The sequence below is a fragment of the Hippopotamus amphibius genome, chromosome 3, assembly GCF_030028045.1.
Source record: "Hippopotamus amphibius kiboko isolate mHipAmp2 chromosome 3, mHipAmp2.hap2, whole genome shotgun sequence".
Classification (NCBI taxonomy): domain Eukaryota; kingdom Metazoa; phylum Chordata; class Mammalia; order Artiodactyla; family Hippopotamidae; genus Hippopotamus; species Hippopotamus amphibius.
In genome coordinates this window covers 146,249,290-146,274,968 of record NC_080188.1, presented here as the reverse complement: position 1 = coordinate 146,274,968, position 25,679 = coordinate 146,249,290, and the positions used below count along the sequence as shown (strand labels likewise).

The window sequence follows — 25,679 nt, the reverse complement described above, 5'->3', positions numbered from 1 at the left end:
TGGAAAAAAGACAGCCTCTTCAATAAGTGATGCTGGGAAAATTGCAGAGCTACATGTAAAAATGAAATGAGAACACTCCCTAACACCATACACAAAAATCAACTCAAAATGGATTAAAGACCTACATGTAAGGCCAGACACTATAAAACTCCTAGAGGAAAACATAGGCAGAACACTCTATGACATACATCAAAGCAAGATCCTTTTGGACCCACCTCCTAGAATCATGGAAATAAAATCAAGAATAAACAAATGGGACCTCATGAAACTTAAAAGCTTTTGCACAGCGAAAGAAACCATAAAGACAAGAAGACAACCCTCAGAATGGGAGAAAATACTTGCCAACGACGCAACAGACAAAGGTTTAATCTCCAAAATATATAAGCAGCTCATGCAGCTTAATACCATAAAAGCAAATAACCCAATCCACAAATGGGCAGAAGACCTAAATAGACATTTCTCCAAAGAAGACATACAGATGGCCAACACACACATGAAAAGATGCTCAACATCACTAATCATCAGAGAAATGCAAGTCAAAGCCACAATGAGGTATCACCTGAACATGAGTCAGAATGGCCATCATCAAAAAATCTAGAAACAGTAAATGTTGGAGAGGGTGTGGAGAAAAGGGTACTCCCCTGCACTGTTGGTGGGAATGTAAGTTGGTACAGCCACTATGGAAAACAGTTTGGAGGTTCCTTAAAAAACTAAAAGTGGAACCGCCACATGACCCAGTAATCCCACTACTGGGCATATACCCAGAGAAAACCATAATCCAAAAAGAAACATGTACCATAATGTTATTGCAGCACTATTTACAATAGCCAGGAAATGGAAGCAACCTAAATGTCCATTGACAGATGAATGGATAAAGAAGATGTGGCCCATGTATACAATGGAATATTACTCAGCCATAAAAAGGAATGAAATTGAGCTATATGTAATGATGTGGATAGACTTTGAGACTGTCATACAGAGTGAAGTAAGCCAGAAAGAGAAAAACAAATACCATATGCTAACTCATATATAGGGAATCTAAAAAAATGGTACTGATGAACCCAGTGACAGGGCAAGAGTGGAGATGCAGATGTAGAAAATGGACTTAAGGACACGGGGTTGGGGGGGTGCGAATGGGAAGCTGGGATGAAGTGAGAGAGTAGCGTAGACATATATACACTACCAACTGTAAAATAGATAGCTAGTGAGAAGTTGCTGCATAACAAAGGGAGAGCAACTTGATGATGGGTGATGCCTTAGAGGGCCAGGAGGTAGAGGGTGGGAGGTAGTCGCGGGAGGGAGGGGATATGGGGATATGCGTATAAATACAGCTGATTCACTTTGGTGTACCTCAAAAGCTGGTACAAGAGTGTAAAGCAATTATATTCCAATAAAGAGCTAAAAAAAAAAAGTTAAAGAATTTAAAAAGGGGTTTCAGCGTGGAATATGCTCTCAGCCATCAGAAGGTTTTCGGGAACCCTCTTTGTGCAGCCCCCTCTTGTAACAGGAATAACTGGCTGCAGCTGCCGCCCCCTACAACCCTCGGGAGAGCGAAAAGATGCAATCAGAGCTGTGCAGGACCAACGACAGGGCAGAGGATGGACAGCCGCCTGCTGCCGCCAGCCCCGCTAACACACAGGCCTCGCGAGCCAGTGCCCCGGGCAGTAGCACGACAAACACTCCGGAGCAGCAGGTTTGGCGGCGCCGCGGTTACAAGGCGGCGTGGGCGAGGCCGTGGGCGGGGGCCCTGGCTCCGCGGCGGCGCGCGCGGTATTTCGGGAGCGCGCCGCGCGGGCGGCGGCGACCGCAGCGGCCACGGCGGAGGCGGTTGCTGCGCCCGGTAGTGGGGTGGCTGTCTGAGGCGCAGGCGCCGTGGACTTGGCCCGCCCTGGGCCTTGCGTCGCTGTGGGCTCGTCATGGCGACCCAGCAGAGGCCTTTCCACCTGGTGGTGTTCGGCGCCTCTGGCTTTACCGGCCAGTTCGTGACCGAGGAGGTGGCCCGGGAGCAGGTGTCCCCGGAGCGGAGCTCCCGCCTGCCGTGGGCTGTGGCGGGCCGTTCCCGGGAGAAGCTGCAGCGAGTCCTGGAGAGGGCTGCCATGAAGCTGGGTAAAGGGGGTGACTGGGACGGGGCCTCGGGAGCCCGGTCTCGGCCCCGCCGCCGCGGCTCTCACCCCCGATCCCCCTTCTCCCGGCTGAAGGGTTCCAGCCGCCTGAAATGAGCGGTTCTCTCCCTGGGTGCCCCGCGAGCTCCCCAGCCCTACTAGAGGCCAGGAGGAGGAGAGTGGGGCTTCAGATAGTGTCAAAGCTTCGTTCCATTCCCTAAGCTGGGGGGGTGGGGGGGAGAGAAATCCCCCCTTGAATTTCACCCTTCGTTAGGGACTCCCCGCTGGCGAAATAGTCAGGAACTTTAGTTTCTCCATTCTCTGCTCCGTCCCCTTCTACAGCAAGGGTACCCGGTGGAGCTGGAAGTCTCTTGATATTTGACGGGGTACAAAAGTAGACCACTGGTTTCAGGATTGTCTGTGTTCTCCCTTTGCCTTGTGTTTTGAAGATGGGAGAGAAAGCTTAGGAGTTTTACTGGTAACGTTGCTGTGGCTTAAATTTTTAGTTTAGTTTTTGTTTGTAAGAATTCTCCACTCTATATCCAAAAAAAATTTTTTTGTGTGTTTTTGTTTTGGGCATTTACTTACTCTTTTGGTATTCATTCAGCATGCTTTTGTTGAGTAGTCTTTTTAACGTCAGGTCCTATTCTAAATGCTGGGGATACAGATGTGGGGGAGAGAGACACACACAGAGACCCTAACCTGATGGTTGTGGGGAACACCTACGTCAGGAGTCAGTTGCCTTTAACTTTGGCTGTTAATTTCCCATCCTGCTGTCCTGTCATAGAGACAAACAGCACCTACTAGAGCTCTGGGTATACTTCATTCTTCTGTTTAACCTACATCTCACTTCCTTATAATTCCACACAGAGCCCTATTTATTTGGAAATTTGGAACCTATTTTGTTTGTGATTTGTACAGAAGATACCGTGTAGCTGAACTCTCCTGCTGCCACTATCAAGTACATAATCTTGAGCAAAGAGTTTTTTTGCTCCTTCTTTGTTTTTCCAAGAGAAATACTTTCACTATTAAAATATATTCTTCCATTTCTTTTTTTCTGTTCAAGAAGACTGTACAAGTACAGCCTAGTTTCCTACCATTTGTAGTGCCCAGGTCAAGTTATTGCAAGGAATACACCTTAAACCATGAAACCTGCATTACGCTATCAATTCAGTTTATACCAATTATTTCCTTATTATGAACATGAGTGTTCTTCCCTAGACTTTTTTTCACCTCAGTCTTTTGTTTCTTTATATTGTTAACTCCCGTCCTCATAATTTTATCATAAGTAGTTGTTTAATAGTTGATGAGAAACTACTTTTATAATATAATTCTTCCTGAAGAGGAAGTCAGGAAAATCATCTCAGTATCTGAAAACTTGTAAAATTGGCATTTTGCATAGAGTTGTCATTTACACATTTCTTATGTTAGATTTTCTTTTAAAGGTTAGTAATGTATTTTATTAACCTCTAGTTTTAACTCCATTTTCCTCATAGTCTTTTCCCTTTTTTTAATTACCTGGTCAAAAACAGTTTTATCTTTTGTTTGAGAGGGAGAATTAGCTTTTAGTATGTTTAGTAAATTTGCCATCACTGGTTATTATGAAAAGAAGATCTGGGAGATCTAATACTGTATCAGGATTTTCTTAAAACAATTTATTTCTTATTTTAGGAAGACCAACATTGCCATCTGAAGTTGGAATAATAATTTGTGATATCACTAATCCAGCCTCACTTGATGAAATGGCTAAACAGGCAGCAGTTGTCCTCAATTGTGTAGGACCAGTAAGTAATCTGCCCTTCTTTGTATCAGAACAAACAATCTATTCATTTCTAGCAGAATCTGGTATTTTATATTCCAGAAAAACATAAGGGCAGGGGACGGAAGAATTGATTCAGGGCCTTAACCCCATATGGGGAGTTTTTACTTCTCATGAGAAGCAAATGGATAAGACCAAAGTCTCTTGAGAGAGAGAGAGAGACAGTAGACTCCAGGAATGTATGCTTGTTTATTTAGTGGTTACAGCTATAAATGCCAAACTTTTTTTTGTGCTGCATGCCCTTTAACTAAAAAAGTTTAAGCATGTACCCATAATTTACTTTTTATTTATTTTTAAATTACATTACATATTACTATACCAGTATATATATTAGTGCATGTACAAAGAAAGATATTAAAAAAGGATTCATTCATTTATTCAACAAATATTTATTGAATGTTTATTATATGTACACTGCACTAGGCTAGGGACATAATGGTGAATAAAACAGAAAACCCCTTATGGAGCTTACAGTCCAGTGGGGAGACAGAAAAAATAATATTATAATAGTAGGTAAGTGACAAGTGCTTTGAAGAAAAATAAAACAGGGAAGGGAGATAAAAAGATTGACACAGCAGTCTCTCTTAGATGGATGGTCAGAAAAGGTCTCTGTGAGGAACTGAAATTTGCATAGGGACCTGAATGCAGTAAGGGAGTAAACCCTATGAGTATTTGAGGAGAAGGGGGTTCCAGGGAAGAGCAGATACAAAGGTCCTGAGATGAGCATGTGCTTGACAAGACCGAGGAATATGAGAGAGGCCAGCATGGTTGGGCGTGAGCAGGGCAGAAAGGTGGGAAGTTAGATTGGAGAGGTACCTAGGAGCTAGGTGGTTAGGTCTGCAAGGTCAAGATTAGGGTTTGGATTTTCTTCTAAATATGAAAGAGTCATTGAATGGTTAAAAGCAAGGGCATGATTTGATTTACAGATTTGAAGTTCTTTGGCTTCTGAAAGGAAAAATAGATGATAGGGAACCAACACTGGAATGGTCCAGGCAAGCCAAGCACAGGGTAGGAGTGTTAGAGGTGGTAAGAAGTGGCTGAGATTGGATATTATGAGAGGAGAACCTCTAGCTGCAGCTATTGGCCTGGACGTGAAAGAGATACTTGTGGTCTGTGTTACAGGGTGAATGTTGGTGACATTTATGGATCTGAGGAAGCTATTTCAATTGTCAAAACATTTGAAAACTAAGCATCTACAGAACTGTTCATAATTTCATTAAATGAAACCAGAAAGATTTTTGATTGTCAAGTAAAATGAATTTCTATTGTTTATTTCAGTTTATTTCATTAACTAGTTTAGAACGTGGTCTGTGGTTCATTGCTTGAATCACTGTCTTATTTTACATACATCCTCAGCCAACTTGTCCCTCCCCCACAAGTACTCTCAAAAAACCCCAGCCCTGGTCACTCCAGCTCGCTGCTTACTCTACCTGAACATGTGTAACCGTCTGGCTGGAGAACAATGCATCCTGGTGCTTACTTGTCCCACTTTAAATATGTGGTTACAGACCTCACGTGCAGCCTCAGTACCTCCAGCAATTCCAATCTATAACTATAAATCTATAATGTATAACTTTTTTCTCATACTTTTAGTATCCCACTCCTTTTTTTGCTTTTTCCTCACTCTTACCTGGTGATTTTCTTTTCTTTTTTCTCTTCTCTTCTCTTCTTTTCTCATCCCTTTTTTCTTTTTTCTATGAACATAGAAGTTATCAGAAGAGAATTTATACCACCAGATCTTCCTACCTGCCTATTTGCATTGTACCCTGACTCCGCCTTACCTCCTTTTAGAAAGAAAAACTACCCCTGCTTCTAATGGGCATGGTATTCAAAGACTTTGTATTTACAGGTTTACAAGTACACATTTTTTTGCTATCATCAAATTTTCCCTCATGATTGGATTATTTCTCTCAACATACAAATATGGGATTATTTCTCCCATTTTAAGAATAACTTCCCTTAATTCTACATACTCCCATTCTTCTGTGCCCCCTTTTAGCACAACTCCTTGAAAGAGTTCACCTTACTTACTGTCTCCACTCCCTCACCTCCGCTTCTATCTAGTCTTTTCAGGCTTTTATCCACACTCCTTAAATGAAACTACTCTGCCAACATCCCCGTCCTGTCAAATCCAGTCATCAGTTCTCAGTCCTCATCTTAATCAAACCTCTCAGCATTTGTTCCAATTGATCACTTTTTTCTTTCTTTATTTGGCTTCTGATTTCTTGCACTCTCCTACTTTTTGTTTTTTTATCCCCCAGCTTTGTCTCGGTCTCTCCTATGTTAGATCTTTGTATCCTGTGAATGCCAGAGGCCTCAGAGCTTAAGCCTTAGAAACTCTATTCTGTTTATATTTCCTGGACCACTTTTTAATATTATTGTGGTAAAATATACATAACATAAAATTTAGCATTTTAACTATTTTTAAGTATACACTTCAGTGACATTAAGTACATTCACAGTCTTATATGACTATCACCACTTTATTTCCAGAACTTTTTCACCATCCCAGAGACTGTAACTAGGCCAGTTATTCTGTAAACCTTGTGAAATCAACTCAGTAGGTTAAGACTAGGCATTAAGAAGAGAAAATCAGATAGACTGAAATAGAAAATAGGGTGAATTACACATAATACAGCTAAGTACTAGTTCATGAAGGTTTTGTGTCAGATATATTTGTGCATGGAGCTGCTATGTGAAATGAATTTCTTTGGATGGGTTGTGGTCTGAAAGACTTGAAAGCCATGGCTTTCAATACCATCTGTATGCTGACAATGCCTACATTAATTTATTTCCACTGAGGACCTACCCCTTAAGCTCCAGACTGGTGGATCTAATTACCTTCTAGATGTTTCCAGCTGGATGGTTTATAGGCATCTCTAGCTTTTTGCCCCCAAAACACATTCCTCCCTAAACTCTACTTGGAAGGTCTTTTTCACTTTGTAACATGGGTTATACTCCAAGGGGTAGACACCAGTTTGCCAATTTTGGTGTCATAATTTGTTTCTTTGAAGGTTTTTTTTTTTTTTTTTTTGTTACCCATTTCTCTTATTTTGTGAGGATCTCTTTAGTGAGAACTAAATGATACCTGTAAAACTAGTCAGGCATATGTAAACAAGCATTATGTCAAAATATACAGAAAATGACTGAATGAGTACTTTTAAGTATTATTCTTTATTATCTCCTGTGCTAGGAAGTGGAGGGGGAAAAACTGCTTTTGAGAGAAAGGTGATGAATCCGATTTTGGAAGTGTTGAAACTGAGGTGTATGCTAGATATTTTTGAATTAAGACAGGAAATGCATGCACTATAGTGGAATTATATTTTTAAGTAAGTGAGGAAGTTAGGGTGAAGAGGGAATAGAGGAAGGAAAATGAAGCCAAAGTGAAATTAATTTTGCCCCATGTCCTGTGCTTTTGTGGGTCCTGAAGTTTATGACAGAAACCACAGATCAGGCAGCCTCATCAGTGAGCAGCTCTGGAGATAGGAGCTGGACGTCATCAGCATACATATTGTAATTGAAATCCAGAAAGAAGGTGAGATTTTCCTGGGAGAATGTCTAAGGAGGTGATTCTCTACCTCTAATGTACATAAGAGTCACCTGTGAGGCTCATTTAAAATGCAGGTTACTGGAGTCTACCCCAGGAAGCTTATTACTGGAGGGAGTGGGGTGGGACTGAGCAACCAGCATGTTTAATGAACGACCCAGGTGTTTCTGACACAGGTGGACTACTGGGCAACTTGAGATGTTTGGGGGTAAAACAACGAGAAGGTGAAGGAAGTCGCTAGATGAGCTTCAATTGGATATGTGTAAATATTACCCAAGACGATCTATTGGGTACAGAAAGAAAATAGAGCTTTGACTTGTATTTATTTTAATTTCAACTTTATGTCCATTTTATATATGTTCAAAATGTATATTACATTAGTATAGTAGTCCATGTACATGATTGGTAAATGAATTCATACAATTTAGTAGATGATGGATTTAGAATGTGAACTTGGGTGTTGGTGCCTTGAAAGCCTTGTTTGTTCCACTGTACTGTGTTGCCTCAGAAGTTCAGTGCTTCAGTTATTTTACATGGTTGGTTAATGGCAGAGGATCAGCTAGAACTTAAACACACTTTCCTGGTCCTGTAATTTCAGTGTCATTTGCTGGTGTTAAGAAGGGGGAGGAGGCTGTGGAGATGAGGCTGTGAAGTCAGATAGAGAGGAGCCTATGTGACCTACGTGAAAAGATCAATCCCTGCAATGCCCTGACTTTTCAAGTGTCCTTTTACCTGTTTCTTGAAGGCTAGAAGAAGCAGACCATCTCCTTTCTCCATCTTTTGCTGCGAGGAATGAGGGGAGCAGAGGAGTTTGTGCTTCCCCTTACCCTTCCCTCACAAAGGGAAAATTCATCATACTTCCTTTAAAATGGGACTGACTCTGATGTATTAACTATTATATAAGATTTTTAAAATTTTGATTCCTTGAGTTTGAGCATCAGATAGTTTGGGAGATCCAAAATCATACAGGCTCAGAATAGCTACTTTGTATAATATTAAATGTATCCCCTCCAAACCTTTTCGTCCTGTCTGTCTTTATTTTGGCTAATACAGCCATTAGTTGTTGGTCCCCACATCCAGCTAATCAGGAGGTCCACTCATTTCTGTCTTTTAAGTATATCTTACCTTTAGTATATCCTTCCCCTTGCGTAGTTTTTGTCCTTCATTTCTTACTTGTCATGAGTTTTGTTTTCCAATACCACAGGCAGAGTGGTATGTCTGTGTTATAAATCTTCCACCACTGTCCTATTTAAAATCCTCTAGGAGGGCTCAGTAATGCAGACAAGATAAAATTCAATCTTGATAGCATGGCACTTAGGGTTGTTCCTGATCTGGCCCAAGTATTTTTCTCTAGACTCATCTCTTACCACTGCCGTCTCCACTACTCTGTGCTTCAGATATGCTGAGCATCACCCTTTTTCACACTTTTACATATAATTTTTCCTTTATTTGGATTTTCTTTTTCCTGGCAAATCCTTACTGTTCTTCAGAATTCAACTCAAATGAGTCACTACTTTTATAAAACTTCCGATTTTGTCTTCAGTTAGAAGTAATTCCATCATGCTTTTATTTACACTGTGAGAGTAGGTAAATTGCAGTTACATTATTTTCTCATTAGGCTGCTTTATTAATATATGATTTCTTAATATTCAAGACTATACTTCCAATACTCAATGGTATTCCTTCATTTAAGCTAAGTAAGAGTAAACTGTTTGTTTTCTTTATTCTCCCAGTATCGATTTTATGGAGAACCTGTGGTAAAAGCATGTGTTGAAAATGGAACTAGCTGTGTTGACATCTCTGGAGAACCTCAGGTATGTAAAGTGGAAGAGAAAGAACAAAATTAACAATACAACTTTCTGTTAAAGTGAAAAATATTTAGTGTAATTTTGCAGACATATTTTAGAAGGTGATGACTCCAAGGAGTTTAGAGGCGGTATTTCATTGAACACTTGAAGGAGAACATGATGGTAAGGTCTTAGCTTCAGTTTTCTTGAATTTTTCTTCCCTACAACCTGATTTCTTTCAGAGCCTTTGTGTATAAGATATGTTGATTTTTACCGCTACTGAATGCTGTAAACAGAATTAATTAAAATAAAACTTGCTCAGAGTCATGCAACCATTAAGTAGAAAAACTAGTAGTTGCATTGAGGTTTGCCTGAATTAGCACTGCAGGAAGTGAAGTGTTAATAAGCACTGAGCTTCTTTATAACTGTGACCTCATATGTCCCTATAGTCTCTGCTGGGTACCAGCTTATCAGTTGGTGATGTATATTGGAAAGTGCTAAGAAAGTATAAGTTACCAAGACTGATATGAGAAGAGGTGGGAAACATGAATGTAAGAAAAACTGATTCCTATCTTATTTAAAATGTTCTAGAGCAAAGAAAATGGTGAAAAGCTTCTAAGTTATAAAGTACTATGAACATGGCATCACAACCTAATAATGATCTAGAATATGTATAAATCAAAAATACAAATTTAAATAACCCAACTTAAAAATGGACAAAGGGGAGAAAAGAGGCAAATCTCCTGTGCAAAGTTGCACGTAACTCACGTAGATACTGTGCCCTTGAGGAGGGTGAGCATGACTCCTTACTCCTTATGTATGGGCTGCACATAGTCACTTCCTTCCAGCGAATACAGTAGAGAAAGGGGAGGGCGGAGAAAAACTTTACAGTGGAGACATGAAACACTAGCTCAGGGTCAACATCACCAGTGATAAATTATGTTGATATTATGTCCTCTTTTTTTTAAACTGAAGTATAGGTGATTTATAATATTGTGTTAGATTCAGAAATACAGCAAAGTGCTTCAGCTATATATATTTTTCAGATCCTTTTCTATTATAGGGTATTACAAGGTATTGAATATAGTTTCCTGTGCTATACAGTAAGCCCTTGTTGTTTATCTATTTTAAATATAGTAGTGGTGTGTATCTTTTAATCCCATACTCCTAATTTATCCCTCCCTCCCACTTTGGTAACCATAAGTTTGCTTTCTATATCTGTGAGATGGTATATACTCTTGTGAAATATGATATCATGAAATGGCACTTTACCCCTGTGGTCTTCCTTCCCAAAACCTATAACTCTAGTATAGTCATGAGAAAATCATGAGATAAATTCCAATAGAGGAGCATTCTACAAAGTAGTTGACCAGTACTGTAAAGGTCATCAAAAACTAGGAAATTCTGAGAAACCGTCACAGCCAGAGGAGCCTAAGGGGACATGACAACTAAATGTAGTATGGTATTCTGCATGGGGTCCTGAACAGAAGAAGGACATTAGGTAAAAGATGAGGAAACCTGAACAAAATAGGGACTTTAGTTAGTAATAATGTATCAGTATTGGTTCATTATAATAAATGTTAATATAAAAGATGTAATGATAGAGTTAACTGAGTACAGAGTACCTAGGAATTCTCTACTACTCAGTTTTTTTTTTCCGTAAATCTGAAACTGTTTTTCATAACAAACAGGCAAAGAGTTTGAACAGACATTATTCCCTTCTTGCATCCCCTCTTTTCCTACCACTCTATCTGTCTATTTATATGTATGTGCACAGATACATGTCTGTAATGATGTTCACCTGGAAGATGTGATTTGAGGTAACTTGTTTTTTTGCTTTCTTTGTATTTTTCTATGTTAATTTTTATAGGGTATTACTTTTGCTTTTAAAAGTCATTCTAAAAAATGAAATAAGTCAGATCAGTGTATCTCTCACGCCACCTGGAACATAGTAGGTACATTTGCTAAGCAAGTGCCAACTATTTTGACAGTTAATATTTTGCTGCAGAACCATCTTGGTTAGCCTTTTCACAGTTTAATTGCTTTGTTTTTAAAGGTAAATCATTTAATATTGGTCTAGATGTTTCTGTGTAGCTCTGATTCAGATCTTTTGTCTTGAATCTTTAGTTTCTGGAACTAATGTATTGGAAGTATCATGAGAAAGCTGCAGAAAAAGGGGTTTATATCATTGGAAGCAGTGGCTTTGACTCCATTCCAGCAGATCTGGGAGTGATATACACCAGAAATAAAATGCATGGTAATTACTGATCAATAAGCAATAATGGAATTTAAAATAGAGGTGTTTGATGTTTGTAATTGTGGTGAACTAAAATCTGCTTGGGAAAAGAAACAGAACTATTAATGGGTAGTATTAAAACACGTACTTTGTTTTTAATATAGCTGTACTTGTTAGAAAGTGCTATTGACACTATTATTTTTTGAGGTATGGCTAGTACTATAAGTGTTCTAAAGGAAGGAATTCTCCATTGTTTGAATTTAGTTGTGGTTATAGCTGTAGAAATTCTGGAAAAAAATTTTGGGCAGGCATTATAAATTTAAACTTGCTTTGTATAGGAATTAATACATCTTAAAGTATAATTTTTACTCATGCTATAATTGGAAAGTTTTAATTTTTTTAACGAACACAGCTAGAAAGTATTGAACAAGATTTTTGATATATTTTTTAGCTCGTTTTTAAATGGAGACAATAATTTAGGAATGGAAAAAAATCACTATTATAGTAAAACAATGGAATGTCATACATATATAAAAAGTGTCCCTTTAGAAAATGACCTGAAGCAAGTAAGTCCAGTTCTGTATAAACCATCCTATAGCTTAAAAAGATGGAAAGTGTTCCAGTTTATATTAGATAGGTAACTCTGAAACCAAAGCTAAACAAAGGTAGTGCACATGCAAGCCATTTATTGATTTTAGATTTTTAGAAATTGAGGAATAGAATAGTTTCTTAACACAATAAATGTCAGAAAGCAGTAGCCAACATCAGACTTAATGATGAAACACTGAAACGATTCCCAATAAAGACAAGGCCATGAACTGAACATCTTTAAAATGTTTATTTAGTCTTCCAACCCATGGATCTAGTATATGTCTATTTATTAAAAAACTTATTATAAATCTCCATTTACTAAAAACATTTAGACTATTTTTCATGATGGTCCTGTATGTTTCTTATTGAGGTTATTCTTAAATGTTTAGTAGTTGTTATTTTGAATAGGTCCTTTTTTATTTTTAAGGGAGAAATGTTACTTTAAGATTTGTTTTGGGCTTCCCTGGTGGCACAGTGGTTAAGAATGCGCCTGCCAGTGCAGGGGACATGGGTTCAATCCCTTGGCCTGGAAGATCCCACATGCTGCGGAGCAACTAAGCCCATGCACCACAACTACTGAGCCTGTGCTCTAGAGCCCTTGAGCCACAACTGCTGAGCCCACGCACCACAACTACTGAAGCCTGCGTGCCTAGAGCCAGTGCTATACAACAAGAGAAGCCACCACAATGAGAAACCCACACACCACAACAGAGAATTGCCCCCGCTTGCCACAACTAGAGAAAGCCTGTGTGTAGCAACAAAGACCCAATGCAGCCAAAAATTAAATAAATAAATAATAAAATCAATCTTTAAAAAAATCAGATTTATTTTAAAACTTTTTTTTTAGACACTAAAACCTAGGAGTCAGCATTTTAACAAATACCCCCGCTAATTGTTGATTCAGGTGGCTCACATTCTTTTATATACTGCCTTAGGTGGTGCATGTGCTTTCTCTGCACAGGGCTGGATCACAGAGCCATATATCCAGGTCACATTCTCTTAACTCTCAGAATGCTCTCCAGTGAGTTAGATTCTAATGATCTATTCTTGGTTTTTGTCAGTGTCAAAGAATTGATATTTATGTGGCTTTAGTTCTTTTCTGCTGTCACATCATTGTGGATGGCGTGGTTATTCATTACCTTGCTCAGTGTCAACTTTCTAGGCCCCATGCTTTAATTTTCTCTGGAAATTAAAACTAGGAATACTGTCTCTTAAGAAATTGGTGTATTTTATCAGATTTTGAAAATCAGCCAGCCCATTATGTTTTTCTTTTGTCTTACTGTTCTCGATAAGCTCAAAGATTAATTAAATACTTAACCACTATACATATGTATTAGTCCTCATGGTTAATATAATTGATTTCTCCCCTTTTTTTTGGACCTTGGTTTCTTACTCATTATATTTTTATTTCATTTAAACAGCCTTATTTTAAGTATTTAATAAGCCACCCCAAAGGCCCATTTTGGTAGGGTTTCTATACATTCATTGTAAGTCACTACTAATGAGTCTTCTTGAAAGCTCTCAATACTGGAAAATAGAATAATTTCCATAGATGTAGTTTTGAGAACTGATGGCCTTCCAGAATGATTGAGCTAAATTGTTACCTTATTGGAAGAGATTTTTTGCAGTGCCAGTTTGAATACTAGAAAAGATTTTGTGAGTTTTATGCATTTTAGTTTATGCTAAACTACTTTTAGCATTTTAGTTTATGCTAAACTACTTTTTTTCTGATAATTTATCTGGCTTTAGCTGCTCCTTAAATCTGTTTACAATAACCTAATAATACAGTTATAGCACAGACTTTCCTGATTATATCAGCTGTGGGCTTAATAAAAATATTCCCTAAATGAATAAGAGTAGCTTATTATTGTTTGTCCTGGATTAATGGGTTTTTATTTGATTTTACTTCTACCATTTTCCTCCTCTTTTAGGTACATTGACTGCTGTGGAAAGTTTCCTGACTATACATTCAGGACCTGAGGTTAGTTTTTGCTTGTCACGTGTTTTCCATGTTAATATTAAAAGCATTTTGGAAATGATACTTGTCTGTTACAAAGTTTTAGATTTACTAAATTGTGTATACAGTTGTAATTTTTAGTGTATGAAAGTCACTGTTTAATTTTAAAAAGTAGATTGCTGAGAATTATTTTGACTTAAAATAGAATTTGTTTAAAACAATTGCACAGTTCATTATTAGAATGAGTTACCATCATCCTAACACTAAAGATCTATCGTTGTTATGTGATGAATGTTGTCAGCCTAGAAAATTACCACCTTAATGCAAATCAGTGCTTTTTTATTATGTGCCTAACTTGGAGTTAGGTGCTCTTGTGGCCTTATAAGAAATGTATGATGCAAATGTAATCTTATTGAATTTATGACCTAAATCTATTTGGGAACATAAGCTAGTTGCATTTCTGGGACAGGATCATGTCCTGTGGTAGTACTTTTACTGCCAGTAGTGTCTAACCCAATTCTGTGTCTATACTTGAGGCTTCATAAGTATTCTCTTTAAAAAATACTCAGTATTTCAAATACTGTGTAATGTAAGTATTTATAGTAGTGCAAAATAGTGTGACACATAAATGAACAACATACAAACCCTTAAAAAGGTAATAATTTAGACTCAGGAGACAAAAATTGTTATTAAAGAGGTCAGATGAAGTACTGTAGGATTCTGAGAATGGGGAGTTACATCTAGCTGGGAGGCCAGAGATCAAGGACTTTTCAGAGAAGCTGGGATATGGACTGAGTTTTAAAGAGTGGTGCTGAGGAAATGTGGATAAGGGAGAGGAAATAGTTTAATAAAGATGTAACTGTGGGATGGAGTGGAGCATGTTTAAGTAATGGTTCTGTTTGCCTGGACTGAAGGTTCAGATGAATAAACGTGAGGAACTAGATAAAACTTGCTAAAATTTGTGATTACAGACGTGATCCACTAGAGTATCAGAATAAAGGGAAGTGATGGTGGGCCTGAGTAATCTGGGAATGCCTCATAGAGGCCTTATTAAGTTGAACCTTGAAAAGTGAATAGCATTTGGAAGATCAGAGGTAGCAACCTAAACTGAGGCTCAGAAATGAGAATGAAGGACATGCTTGGAACTCTGGGGAATGTGAGTTAGAAAGCCAACTCAACCTGATTTAAACCAACAGAACAGAATGGAATTTATTGATTCATGTAAGCAAACATCTACAAGTAAACAGTATGGCTGGATCTGGGTGTTCAAATGGTATTATCAGAACTCATTTTTTTTCTTTTCCTCTTTTTGTCTCTTTGTTACTTCTGCATTCTTCAGTGTAGGCCCTCACAATGGTGGGGAAGGTGCTGGCCGTCCCAGATATACATTGTCCTTAAGGTTCTTGATTTCCCAGGAGCAGCTAGCAGAGTTTGAATATTCAAAGACAGGGAAGATTAGTCAAGTATTGGATCATTTCATCATTCTTGAGCCAGACAGTGTGACCTGGGGTAATGGAGTAAACAGATTGCCCAGGCCTGGGTCATGGGCCTATGGAGGAGGGATCATAGGGCCAAGCCCTTCTGAACCATGGAACAAATTCCAAATAGGAAAGAGAGTTTTATAAGCAGAAGTTGGGGTAGGGGTTGCAGGGAATTAGTGCAGGACTGACAAAAAACAGATGTCCACTACAGGTAGATAGTGAGAAAATAGGTAGAGCTAGAAGAGAAGCTTCTTTTGAAAGAGCAGCAGGAGACAATCTGTAACACGAGATGAGAATATTTTCTCTTTCATATGGTTGCAATGAGGATTTAGTCAATGAATATAAATCAGAACAGAGGTTAGCACTTAGTAATCACTCAATAAATGTTATTAAGTCCTATTATTATAAGGACTCAAAGTTGGGGCTTAATCAGGACCAGAGATTTTAAAACATCGAAATCAATGCAGCTCCTCATTCCCCTTAAAGCAAAATAGAGAGCCTTAACTTCACAAGGATGGACAGAGATAACTGCCTTGATTCTGTGCATCCCTTGGCACAGGATTGTTCTCCTCCTACATCTATCCAACTTTTTCCCTTAAGTTTTGTTATTTTACATTAAAAAAAAAATGAGTCATAGACTATGTGTTAGGCCATAAAGCAAGACCCAGAGAATTTCAGAGAATTGGAATCATATACTCAAGAACAGTGCAGTCCAGTACATCTTGCCACAATGATGGTGTTCCATGTATGCTATGTAATGGCTTCCATACTGGGTAGTGCAGCTCCAGAGGAGGGTCAGCCCATGGCCTGCTTTTATATGGCTGCAAGCTTAGAGTAATTTTAATATATTTAAAGAGCTATAATAAAAAACAAAAAATATGCAGCAGAGACCACATGTGGCCTGCACAGCCTAAAATACTTAGTTTGACTTTTTACAGAAATAGTTTGCCAGCCCCTGTTCTAGAGTATGTTTTAGACTATAATGCAATTATAGTAGAAATCAGTGAAGAGATAACAAAAATTCAATCTCTTCATTTCCTATAGGTTATTAGATTTTCTATATACTCTTTTTTTTAAAAAAACAGCTCTTTATTGGAATATAATTGCTTTACTCTGTTGTGCCAGTTTTTGAGGTACACCAAAGTGAATCAGCTGTATTTATACATATATCCCCATATCCCTTCCCTCCTGAGACTCCCTCCCACCCTCCTTGTCCTGGCCCTCTAAGTCATCACCCATCATCAAGTTGATCTCCCTATGTTATGCAGCAACTTCCCACTAGCTATCTGTTTTACATTTGGTAGTGTATATATGTCAACACTACTCTCTCACTTTGTCCCAGCTTCCCCTTTGCCCCTCCCACCCCATGTCCTCAGGTCCATTCTCTACATCTGCATCTTTATTCTTGCCCTGTCGCTGGGTTCATCAGTACCATTTTTTTTAGATTCCATATATATGAGTTAGCATACGGTATTTGTTTTTCTCTTTCTGCCTTACTTTGCTCTGTATGACAGACTCTAGGTCCATCCACCTCACTACACATAACTCAATTTCATTCTTTTTTATGGCTGAGTAATATTCCATTGTGTATATGTGCCACATCTTCTTTATCCATTCATCTGTTGATGGACATTTAGGTTGCTTCCATGTCCTGGCTATTGTAAATAGTGCTGCAATAACATTATGGTACATGTTTCTTTTTGGATTATGGTTTTCTCTGGGTATATGCCCAGTAGTTCCATTTTTAGTTTTTTAAGGAACCTCCAAATAGTGGCTGTACCAACTTACATTCCCACCAACAGTGCAGGAGGGTTCCCTTATCTCCACACCCTCTCCAACATATATTGTTTCTAGATGTTTTGATGATGGCCATTCTGACCGGTGTGAGGTGATAACCTCATTGTGGCTTTGACTTGCATTTCTCTAATGATTAGTGATGTTGAGCATCTTTTCATGTGTTTGCTGGCCATCTGTATGTCTTCTTTGGAGAAATGTCTGTTTAGGTCTTCTGCCCATTTGTGGATTGGGTTATTTGCTTTTTGATATTAAGCTGCATGAGCTGCTTATATATTTTGGAGATTAATCCTTTGTCCATTGCTTCATTGGCAAATATTTTCTCCCATTCTAAGGGTTGTCTTCATGTCTTTATGGTTTCTTTTGCTGTACAAAAGCTTTTAAGTTTCATGAGGTCCCATTTGTTTATTCTTGGTTTGATTTCCATGATTCTAGGAGGTGGGTCCAAAAGGATCTTGCTTTGATGTATGTCATAGAGTGTTCTGCCTATGTTTTCCTCTAGGAGTTTTATAGTGTCTGGCCTTCCATTTAGGTCTTTAATCCATTTTGAGTTCATTTTTGTGTATGGTGTTAGGAAGTGTTCTAATCTCATTTTTACATGTAGCTCTGTAATTTTCCCAGCACCACTTATTGAAGAGGCTGTCTTTTTTCCATTGTATATTCTTGATTCCTTTGTCAAAGATAAGGTGCCCATATGTGCTTGGGTTTACCTCTGGGTTCTCTATTCTGTTCCATTGACCTTCCTTTCCATTTTTGTGCCAGTACCATACTGTCTTGATCACTGTGGCCTTGTAGTATAGTTTGAAGTCAGGAAGCTTAATTCCACCAACTCCGTTTTTCCTTCTCAAGATTGCTTTGGCTATTCAGAGTCTTTTGCGTTTCCATACAAATTGTAAGATTTCTTGTTCTAGTTCTGTGAAAAATGCCATTGGTAATTTGATAGGGATTGAGTTGAATCTGTACATTACTTTAGGTAGTACAGTCATTTTTATAATGTTGATTCTTCCAATCCAAGAACATGGTATGTCCCTCCATCTATTTGTATCGTCTTTGATTTCTTTCATCAGTGTCTTATAGTTTTCTGCATACAGGTGTTTTGCCTCCTTAGGCAGGTTATTCCTAGGTATTTTATTCTTTTTTGTTGCAGTGGTAAATGGGAGAGTTTCCTTAATTTCTCTTTCTGCCGTTTCGTTGTTAGTGTATAGGAATGCAAGAGATTTCTTTGCATTAATTTTATATCCTGCTACTTTACTAAATTCATCGATTAGTGCTAGCAGTTTTCTGGTAGAATCTTTAGAGTTTTCTATGTATAATATGTCATCTGCAAAGAGTGACAATTTTACTTCTTCTTTTCCAATTTGGATTCCTTTTATTTCATTTTCTTCTCTGATTGCTGTGGCTAAAACTTCCAAAACTATGTTGAATAATAGTGGTGAGAGTGAGCACCCTTGTCTTGTTCCTGTCCTTAGAGGGAATACTTTCAGTTTTTCACCATTGAGAATGATGTTGGCTGTTGGTTTGTCATATATGGCTTTCATTATGTTGAGGTAACTTCCTTCTATGCCCACTTTCTGGAGAGTTTTTATCATAAATGGATGTTGAATTTTGTCAAAAGCTTTTTCTGCATCTATTGAGATGATCATATGATTTTTATCCTTCAATTTGTTAATATGATGTATCACATTGATTGATTTGTGTATATTGAAGAATCCTTGCATTCCAGAGATAAACCCCACTTGAACATGGTGTTTGATCTTTTTAATGTGCTGTTGGGTTCTGTTAACTAGTATTTTGTTGAGGATTTTTGCATCTATATTCATCAGTGATATTGGCCTGTAATTTTCTTTTTTTGAGACATCTTTGCCTGGTTTTGGTATCAGGGTGATGGTGGCCTCATAGAATGAGTTTGGGAGTGTTCCTCCTTCTGCTATATTTTGGAAGAGTTTGAGAAGAATAGGTGTTAGCTCTTCTTTAAATGTTTGATAGAATTCACCTGTGAAGCCATCTGGCCCAGGGCTTTTGTTTGTTGGGAGATTTTTAATCACACTCTCAATTTCTGTACTTGTGATTGGTCTGTTCATATTTTCTATTTCTTCCTGGTTCAGTCTTGGAAGATTGTACTTTTCTAAGAATTTATCCATTTCTTTCAGATAATCCAATTTTTTGGCTTGTAGTAGTCTCTCATGATCTTTTGTATTTTTGTGGTGTCAGTTGTTACTTCTCTTTTTTTCATTTCTAATTCTGTTGATTTGTGTCTTCTCCCTTTTTTCCCTGATGACTCTGGCTAATCAGACTCAATTTTATTTATCTTCTGAAAGAACCAGCTTTTAGTTTTATTGATCTTTGCTATTGTTTCTTTCATTTCTTTTTCATTTATTTCTAATCTGATCTTTATGATTTCTTTCCTTCTGCTCACTTTGGGATTTTTTTGTTCTTCTTTCTCTAATTGTTTTAGGTGTAAGATTAGGTTGTTTATTTGAAATTTTTCTTGTTTCTTGAGGTAGCATTGTATTGCTATAAACTTCCCTCTTAGAACTGCTTTTGCTGCATCCCATAGGTTTTGGGTTGTCGTGTTTTCATTGTCATTTGTTTCTTGGTATTTTTTGATTTCCTCTTTGATTTCAGCAGTGACTTCTTGGTTGTTTGATAGCATATTGTTTAGCTTCCACGTGTTTATATTTTTTACATTTTTTTCCAGGTAATTGATACCTAGTCTCATGGCGTTGTGGTCAGAGAAGTTGCTTGATACGATTTCAATTTTCTTGAATTTACTGAGGCTAGATTTATGCCTCAAGATGTGATCTATCCTGGAGAATGTTCCATGTGCACTTGAGAAGAAAGTGTATTCTGCCACTTTTGGATGGAATGTCCTATAAATATATCAGTTAAGTCAAGATGATCTAATGTCTCATTTAAAGCTTGTGTTTCCTTATTTATTTTCTGTTTGGATGATCTGTCCATTGAAATAAGTGGGGTGTTAAAGTCTCAGACTATTATTGTGTTACTGTTGATGTCCCCTTTCATGGCTGTTAGCATTTGCCTTATGTATTGAGGTGCTCCTGTGTTGGGTGCATAGATACTTACAATTGTTATATCTTCTTCTTGGATGGATCCCTTGATCATTATGTATTGTCTTTCCTTGTCTCTTGTAATAGTTTTTACTTTAAGGTCTAATTTGTCTGATATGAGTATTGCTACTCCAGGTTTCTTTTGACTTCCATTTGCATGGAATATGCTTTTCCATCCCCTTACTTTCAGTCTGTATATGTCCCTAGGTCGGAAGTGGGTTTCTTGTAGACAGCATATATAAGGGTCTTGTTTTTGTATCCATTCAGCCAGTCTGTGTCTTTTGGTGGGAGCATTTAATCCATTTACATTTAAGGTAATTATTGACATGTATGTTCCTGTTACCATATTCTTAATTGTTGTGGCTGTGTTTTTGTAGGTCTTTTCCTTCTCTTGTGTTTACTGCCTAGAGGAATTCCTTTAGTAGTTGTTGTAAGACTGGTTTGGTGGTGCTGAATTCTCTTAACTTTTGCTTGTCTGTAAAGCTTTTGATTTCTCTGTTGATTCTGAATGAGATTCTTGCTGCGTAGAGTATTCTTGGGTGTAGGTTTTTCTCTTTCAAGACCTTAATTATCTCCTGCCACTCCCTTCTGGCCTGTAAAGTTTCTGTAGAGAGATCAGCTGTTATCTTTGTGGGTTTTCCCTTACATGCTATTTGTTGCTTTTCTCTTGCTGCTTTTAATATTTTTTCTTTGTGTTTAATTTTTGTTAGTTTGATAATATGTGCCTCAGTGTGTTTCTCCTTGGGTTTATTCTGTATGGGATTCTCTGCACTTCTTGGACTTGGTTTACTGTTTCCTTTCCCATGTTGGGGAAGTTTTCCCCCATAATCTCCTCAAATATTTTCTCAGACCCTTTCTTTTTTTCTTCTTATTCTTGGACACCTATGATTCAAATGTCGGTACGCTTAATGTTATCCCCGAGGTCTCTGAGACTGTCTTCCATTCTTTTTATTCTCTTTTCCTTGGCTTGCTCTGTGGCAGTTATTTCCCCCATTCTATCTTCCGACTCACTTACTCATTCTTCTGCCTCCATTTTTCTGTTGTTTATATCATCTAGAGTATTTTTAATTTCAGTTATTGTGTTGTTCGTTACTGTTTGTTTGCTCTTTAGTTCTTCTAGGTCCTTATTAACTGTTTCTTGTATTTTCTGTATTTTGTTATCAAGATTTTGAATCATCTTTACTATCATTACTCTGAATTCTTTTTCAGGCAATTTGCTAATTTATTCTTCATTTATTTGGTCTTTTGGGTTTTTATCTTGCTCCTTTACATGCAAGGTGTTTCTTTTTTTCTCATTTTGTCTGATTTATAGTATTTGCTGTCTCCTTTCTCTATGCTGCCTAGTAATAATTCCTCTTATCTCTGTTCTTTTTGGCTTGAGGTCTCAAGCACTGGAGCTTGCTGGCCTTTGGTTGGATTTGGAGCTTGGTGTTGAGAATGAGAACTCTGGGGGAGCACTTGGTGATTAATATTCCATAGGTCAGGAGTTCTCTGGTGGTCCAATGTCCTGGACTCCACTCTGCCGTCTCAGAGTTCCAGGTTTGACCCCTGGTTGGGGCACCAAGACCCTGGAAGCTGCATGGCACAGAGAAAAAGGGGGTAGAAGGAGAGCAAAGAAAAAAAGGAAGAAAAAGGGGAAGAAGGGGAAAGGACAGACAGATCCCCAAGACTAGTGGTAAAAGCAACTCTAATCAGTCAAAATCACCCAAGGAGATGTGCACACTTGCACTTGCAAAAAGAGAAGAGGAAAAGAAACCAAAGAGAAGAGAAAGAGAGAGAGCAAAGAAAATAAGGAAGAGAGTACTCATACCAATTACAAGCAAATCCACATACAGATATATACAGTAAAGATTTAATTAACAAATACCTAAAATCAGAAACAAGCCAAACATACCAAGAAGTCCTCCTATACTTCTAGGTAGGGCTTTGCACCTGCTGTGGAGAGGACTGTGGTGAGTTAGACTGTGATCTGGTATTAGTCCTGTGTGTATTTGTCCCCATAGTTCCTAGTTGCCCCCGATCTCTACAGTCTCTATTATAGAAACACTTGTCTATTCAGGTGATCCACTGATGCAGGGTCTATCAAGCCTATTGTGGGCATTAAATCTGCTCCTCCTGTGGCTGTTTCTCTTTCTCTTCTTTGGTCCTGCAGTCCTCGGGGATCAGTTTTGGTTTTGGTCCCTTCTTTGCATGTGGGTTGCTCTCAGGAGTTGGTTCCCCTCCCAGGCAGGAGGGGGTGAAAGAGGGTGATTGGGGCTCACATGCAACTTCAGGTCATGGGGTAGGGAGGGATATGGCAGTCTAACTGAAATCTGCAGGAGTGCTTGTAGCAGCAGAGGTCAGCGTGAGCCTGAGGTGTGCTGTGCATTCTCCCAGGGAAGTTGGTCCTGATCGCGGGACCCTTGGTGCTGGTGGGCTTCACCTACTGCCGGGAGGGTGTGGCCAGTGTCTTGACTTACACACAGGGCCCTTGGTGGCTGTGGGTGGGTGGGCCACAGGGCCTGGTGGTGGGGTGGGGGAGCAGGGCGGAGGGCAGGTGGGTGGGCGTTTGGTGGGACCCAGCAGCATGCGGGGAGGGCAGGGGTGTGGGGTGGCAGATGGGCTTTTTGATCCAGCAGCCGCGGCATGGTGGTGTGGGGTGGCAGGCAGGCTTTTCGGTCCAGCAGCTGCGGGTTGCACCGCTTCGCAGCCTGTGAGTTCTCGGAGAGGGAAGCTCCTCCCAAGCACTCTGAAACAAAGATCCTCTGCCTCTCCATCTGGCCCAGGATTTTCCCCAAACTCCCTCCTAGCTTGCTGGCGCACCTGTCCCCCAGGCTGTTATCATGCAGCCAACCCCAGCTCTCTCCCTGGTGTCCCTTCTCTGAAGCCCAAGCCTTGGCGCCCAGACCCCACTGCCACAGCAGGTGAGCAGATTAGCTTCTCTGTCTGGGGATTGCTGCCTAAATCCTCCAAGGGGGGATTTCTCCACTCTGCCCTGCACACACCTGCTGTTGCTCTCTGTTCTGGGGCCTCCAAGGCTCCCCCTGTCCTTCCCCACCAGTGAGGGGGTTCCCCAGTGTGTGGGAGCCTTCCCCCGCCTCACAGCTCCCTTCCAGAGGGGCTGGTCTCCTCTGGATTCCTTTGTCTCTTTTTTTCCCTTCTTTCCTTTGCACTACCCAATTACATGGAAGTTCTTCTACCTTTTTGGAGGTCTGAGGTCTCCTGCCAGCGTTCTGAAGGTGTTCTGCAGGAGCCACTCCACAAGTAGATGTATTTTTGATGTATTTGTGGGGAGGAAGGTGATCTTCAAGTCCTACTCCTCCACCATCTTTTTTTTCTCTATATACTCTTAAGTCAGTTTTGGTAGTTTGTATCTGCATTAGTTTCCTAGGACTCCCATAATAAAGTACCACAAACTAGGTTGCTTAAACATGGGAAACGTTCTCACAGTTCTGGAGGCTAAGAAGTCCATGATTAAGTTGTTGGCAGGGTTGGTTTCTTCTGAGGGCCTTGAGGGAGAATCTGTTCCATGTTTCTCTCCTAGCTTCTGGTGGTTTGCTGGCAATCTTTGCTGTTCCTTTGTTGTAGTTGCATCACTCAGACCTCTCTTTCATCTTCACATGATGTGTGTGTGTGTGTAATTTCTCCTTTTTATAAGGACACCAGTGGTTTGGGGTTGGGGGCCCACCTCCCCCAATATGAATGACTTCAACTTAACTAGTTACATCTACAACAACCCTATTTCCAAATAAGGTTACATTCTGAGGCACTGGGGGTGGTACAAAATTTAATCCATAACAGTGTCTTTCTAGGAATTTGTCCATTTCATCTAGGTTATCTAATTTGTTGGCATACAGTTGTTCATAATATTCCCTCATACTCCTTTTTATTTCTGTAAGGTTGGTAATGCCCCTTCTTTCATTCCTTACTGTAGTAATTTGAGTTCTCTCTCTCTCTCTCTCTCTCTCTCTCTCTCTCTCTCTGTCGGTCTAGCTAAAGGTTTTTCAATTTGGTTGATTTCTTTAAAGAACCAGTTTTTGGTTTCATTGACTTTCTCTATTGTTTTTCTATTCTCTGTTTTGTTTATTTCCACTCTAGTCTTTATTGTTGCTGGATACAACAGTAATATAAAAATCGTTGCATTTCTGTATACCAGCCACAGTTAGCAAATGAATTTTTTAAGAGACCATTTATAGTAGCATTAAAAAATCAAGTACTTAAGAATAAGTGATATACAATGTACAAGATTTCTATGAAGAAAACTATAAAATGTTATTAAGTTACCTTAAAGAATACAAATAAATGAAAGAATCCACCATATTCATGGTTTGGAAGACTCGATTTTGTTAAAATGTCGGTTTTCCTTAAATTCACTTATAACCCCATATAATTCCCATCAAAATCACAAACAGGTGTTTTTTGTTTTTTGGGGTTTTTTTTGCTTGCTTATTTTGTTTTAGTGCGCAACTTGACAAATTAATTCTAAGATGTATATGGAAATGCTGAGGGCCAAGAATAGCCAATACTTTCTTAAAGGAGAATAAAGTAGAAAGATGCTCTTGAATATCAAGACATTATTAAGTCAGAGTGTTACACTGGCAGGGAGATATTGATAGGCCAGTAGATCAGGATGAAGAACTCAGAGTAGTTTGTGCATTTATGGTAAAGGGTCTTCTCAAGAGATGATGGGTATGGAGAAACAATGAAATTGGACTCATACTTTGCACTATGTACAAAAATCAAGTTTAGGTGGGTTATAGACCTAAATGCATAAGGCAAAACAGTAAGCTTTTAGAAGAGGACATATTTCATGACCTCAAGGTCAGGAATGGTTTCCCTTTTTTCCAGAAATATGTATTTTTTTTGAGGTATAATTGACATATAACATTATACTATTCAGGTGTACAACAATTCAATAATTTTTTCCCCTCCAAATGATCACAACTAGTTACCATCCATTACCATACTTAGTTATATCTTTTTTTCTTGTGATACGAACTTTTAAAATCATCTCTCTTAGCAGATTTCTAATATGCTATATAGTATTAACTATAGTCACCATGTTCTACTGGGAATGACAGGTTAAAGAAGACATAAGATATTAAATATAAAGGAAAAGTGATACATTCGTATACATTTAAAACTTTAAATTGAGTATGTCTTTTTATCAAAAGACACCATTAAGAAAATGGAAAGATCAACAGCAGAGTAGGAGGTATTTCTAACACATGATGAGTCCTAACATCACAATTTTGAGCAAAAGAAGCCAAACTCAAGGAATATATACTGTATGGTTCCATTTCTGTAAAATTTAAAAA

General features: G+C 38.7%; 1 protein-coding gene across 1 annotated transcript in view; it reads left to right on the top strand.

Moving 5' to 3' along the window:
- The first annotated feature begins 1,804 nt into the window (after nt 1-1,804).
- Nucleotides 1,805-25,679, top strand: part of SCCPDH (saccharopine dehydrogenase (putative)) — a 47,232-nt gene continuing 23,357 nt past the window's right edge. Inside the window, exons 1-5 of the mRNA XM_057728979.1 lie at nt 1,805-2,106; nt 3,774-3,886; nt 9,202-9,282; nt 11,383-11,512; nt 14,014-14,063. Of these exons, the coding sequence (XP_057584962.1) occupies nt 1,917-2,106; nt 3,774-3,886; nt 9,202-9,282; nt 11,383-11,512; nt 14,014-14,063 (564 nt within the window). The 5' untranslated portion in view covers nt 1,805-1,916. The remainder of the gene's footprint in view (nt 2,107-3,773; nt 3,887-9,201; nt 9,283-11,382; nt 11,513-14,013; nt 14,064-25,679) is intronic.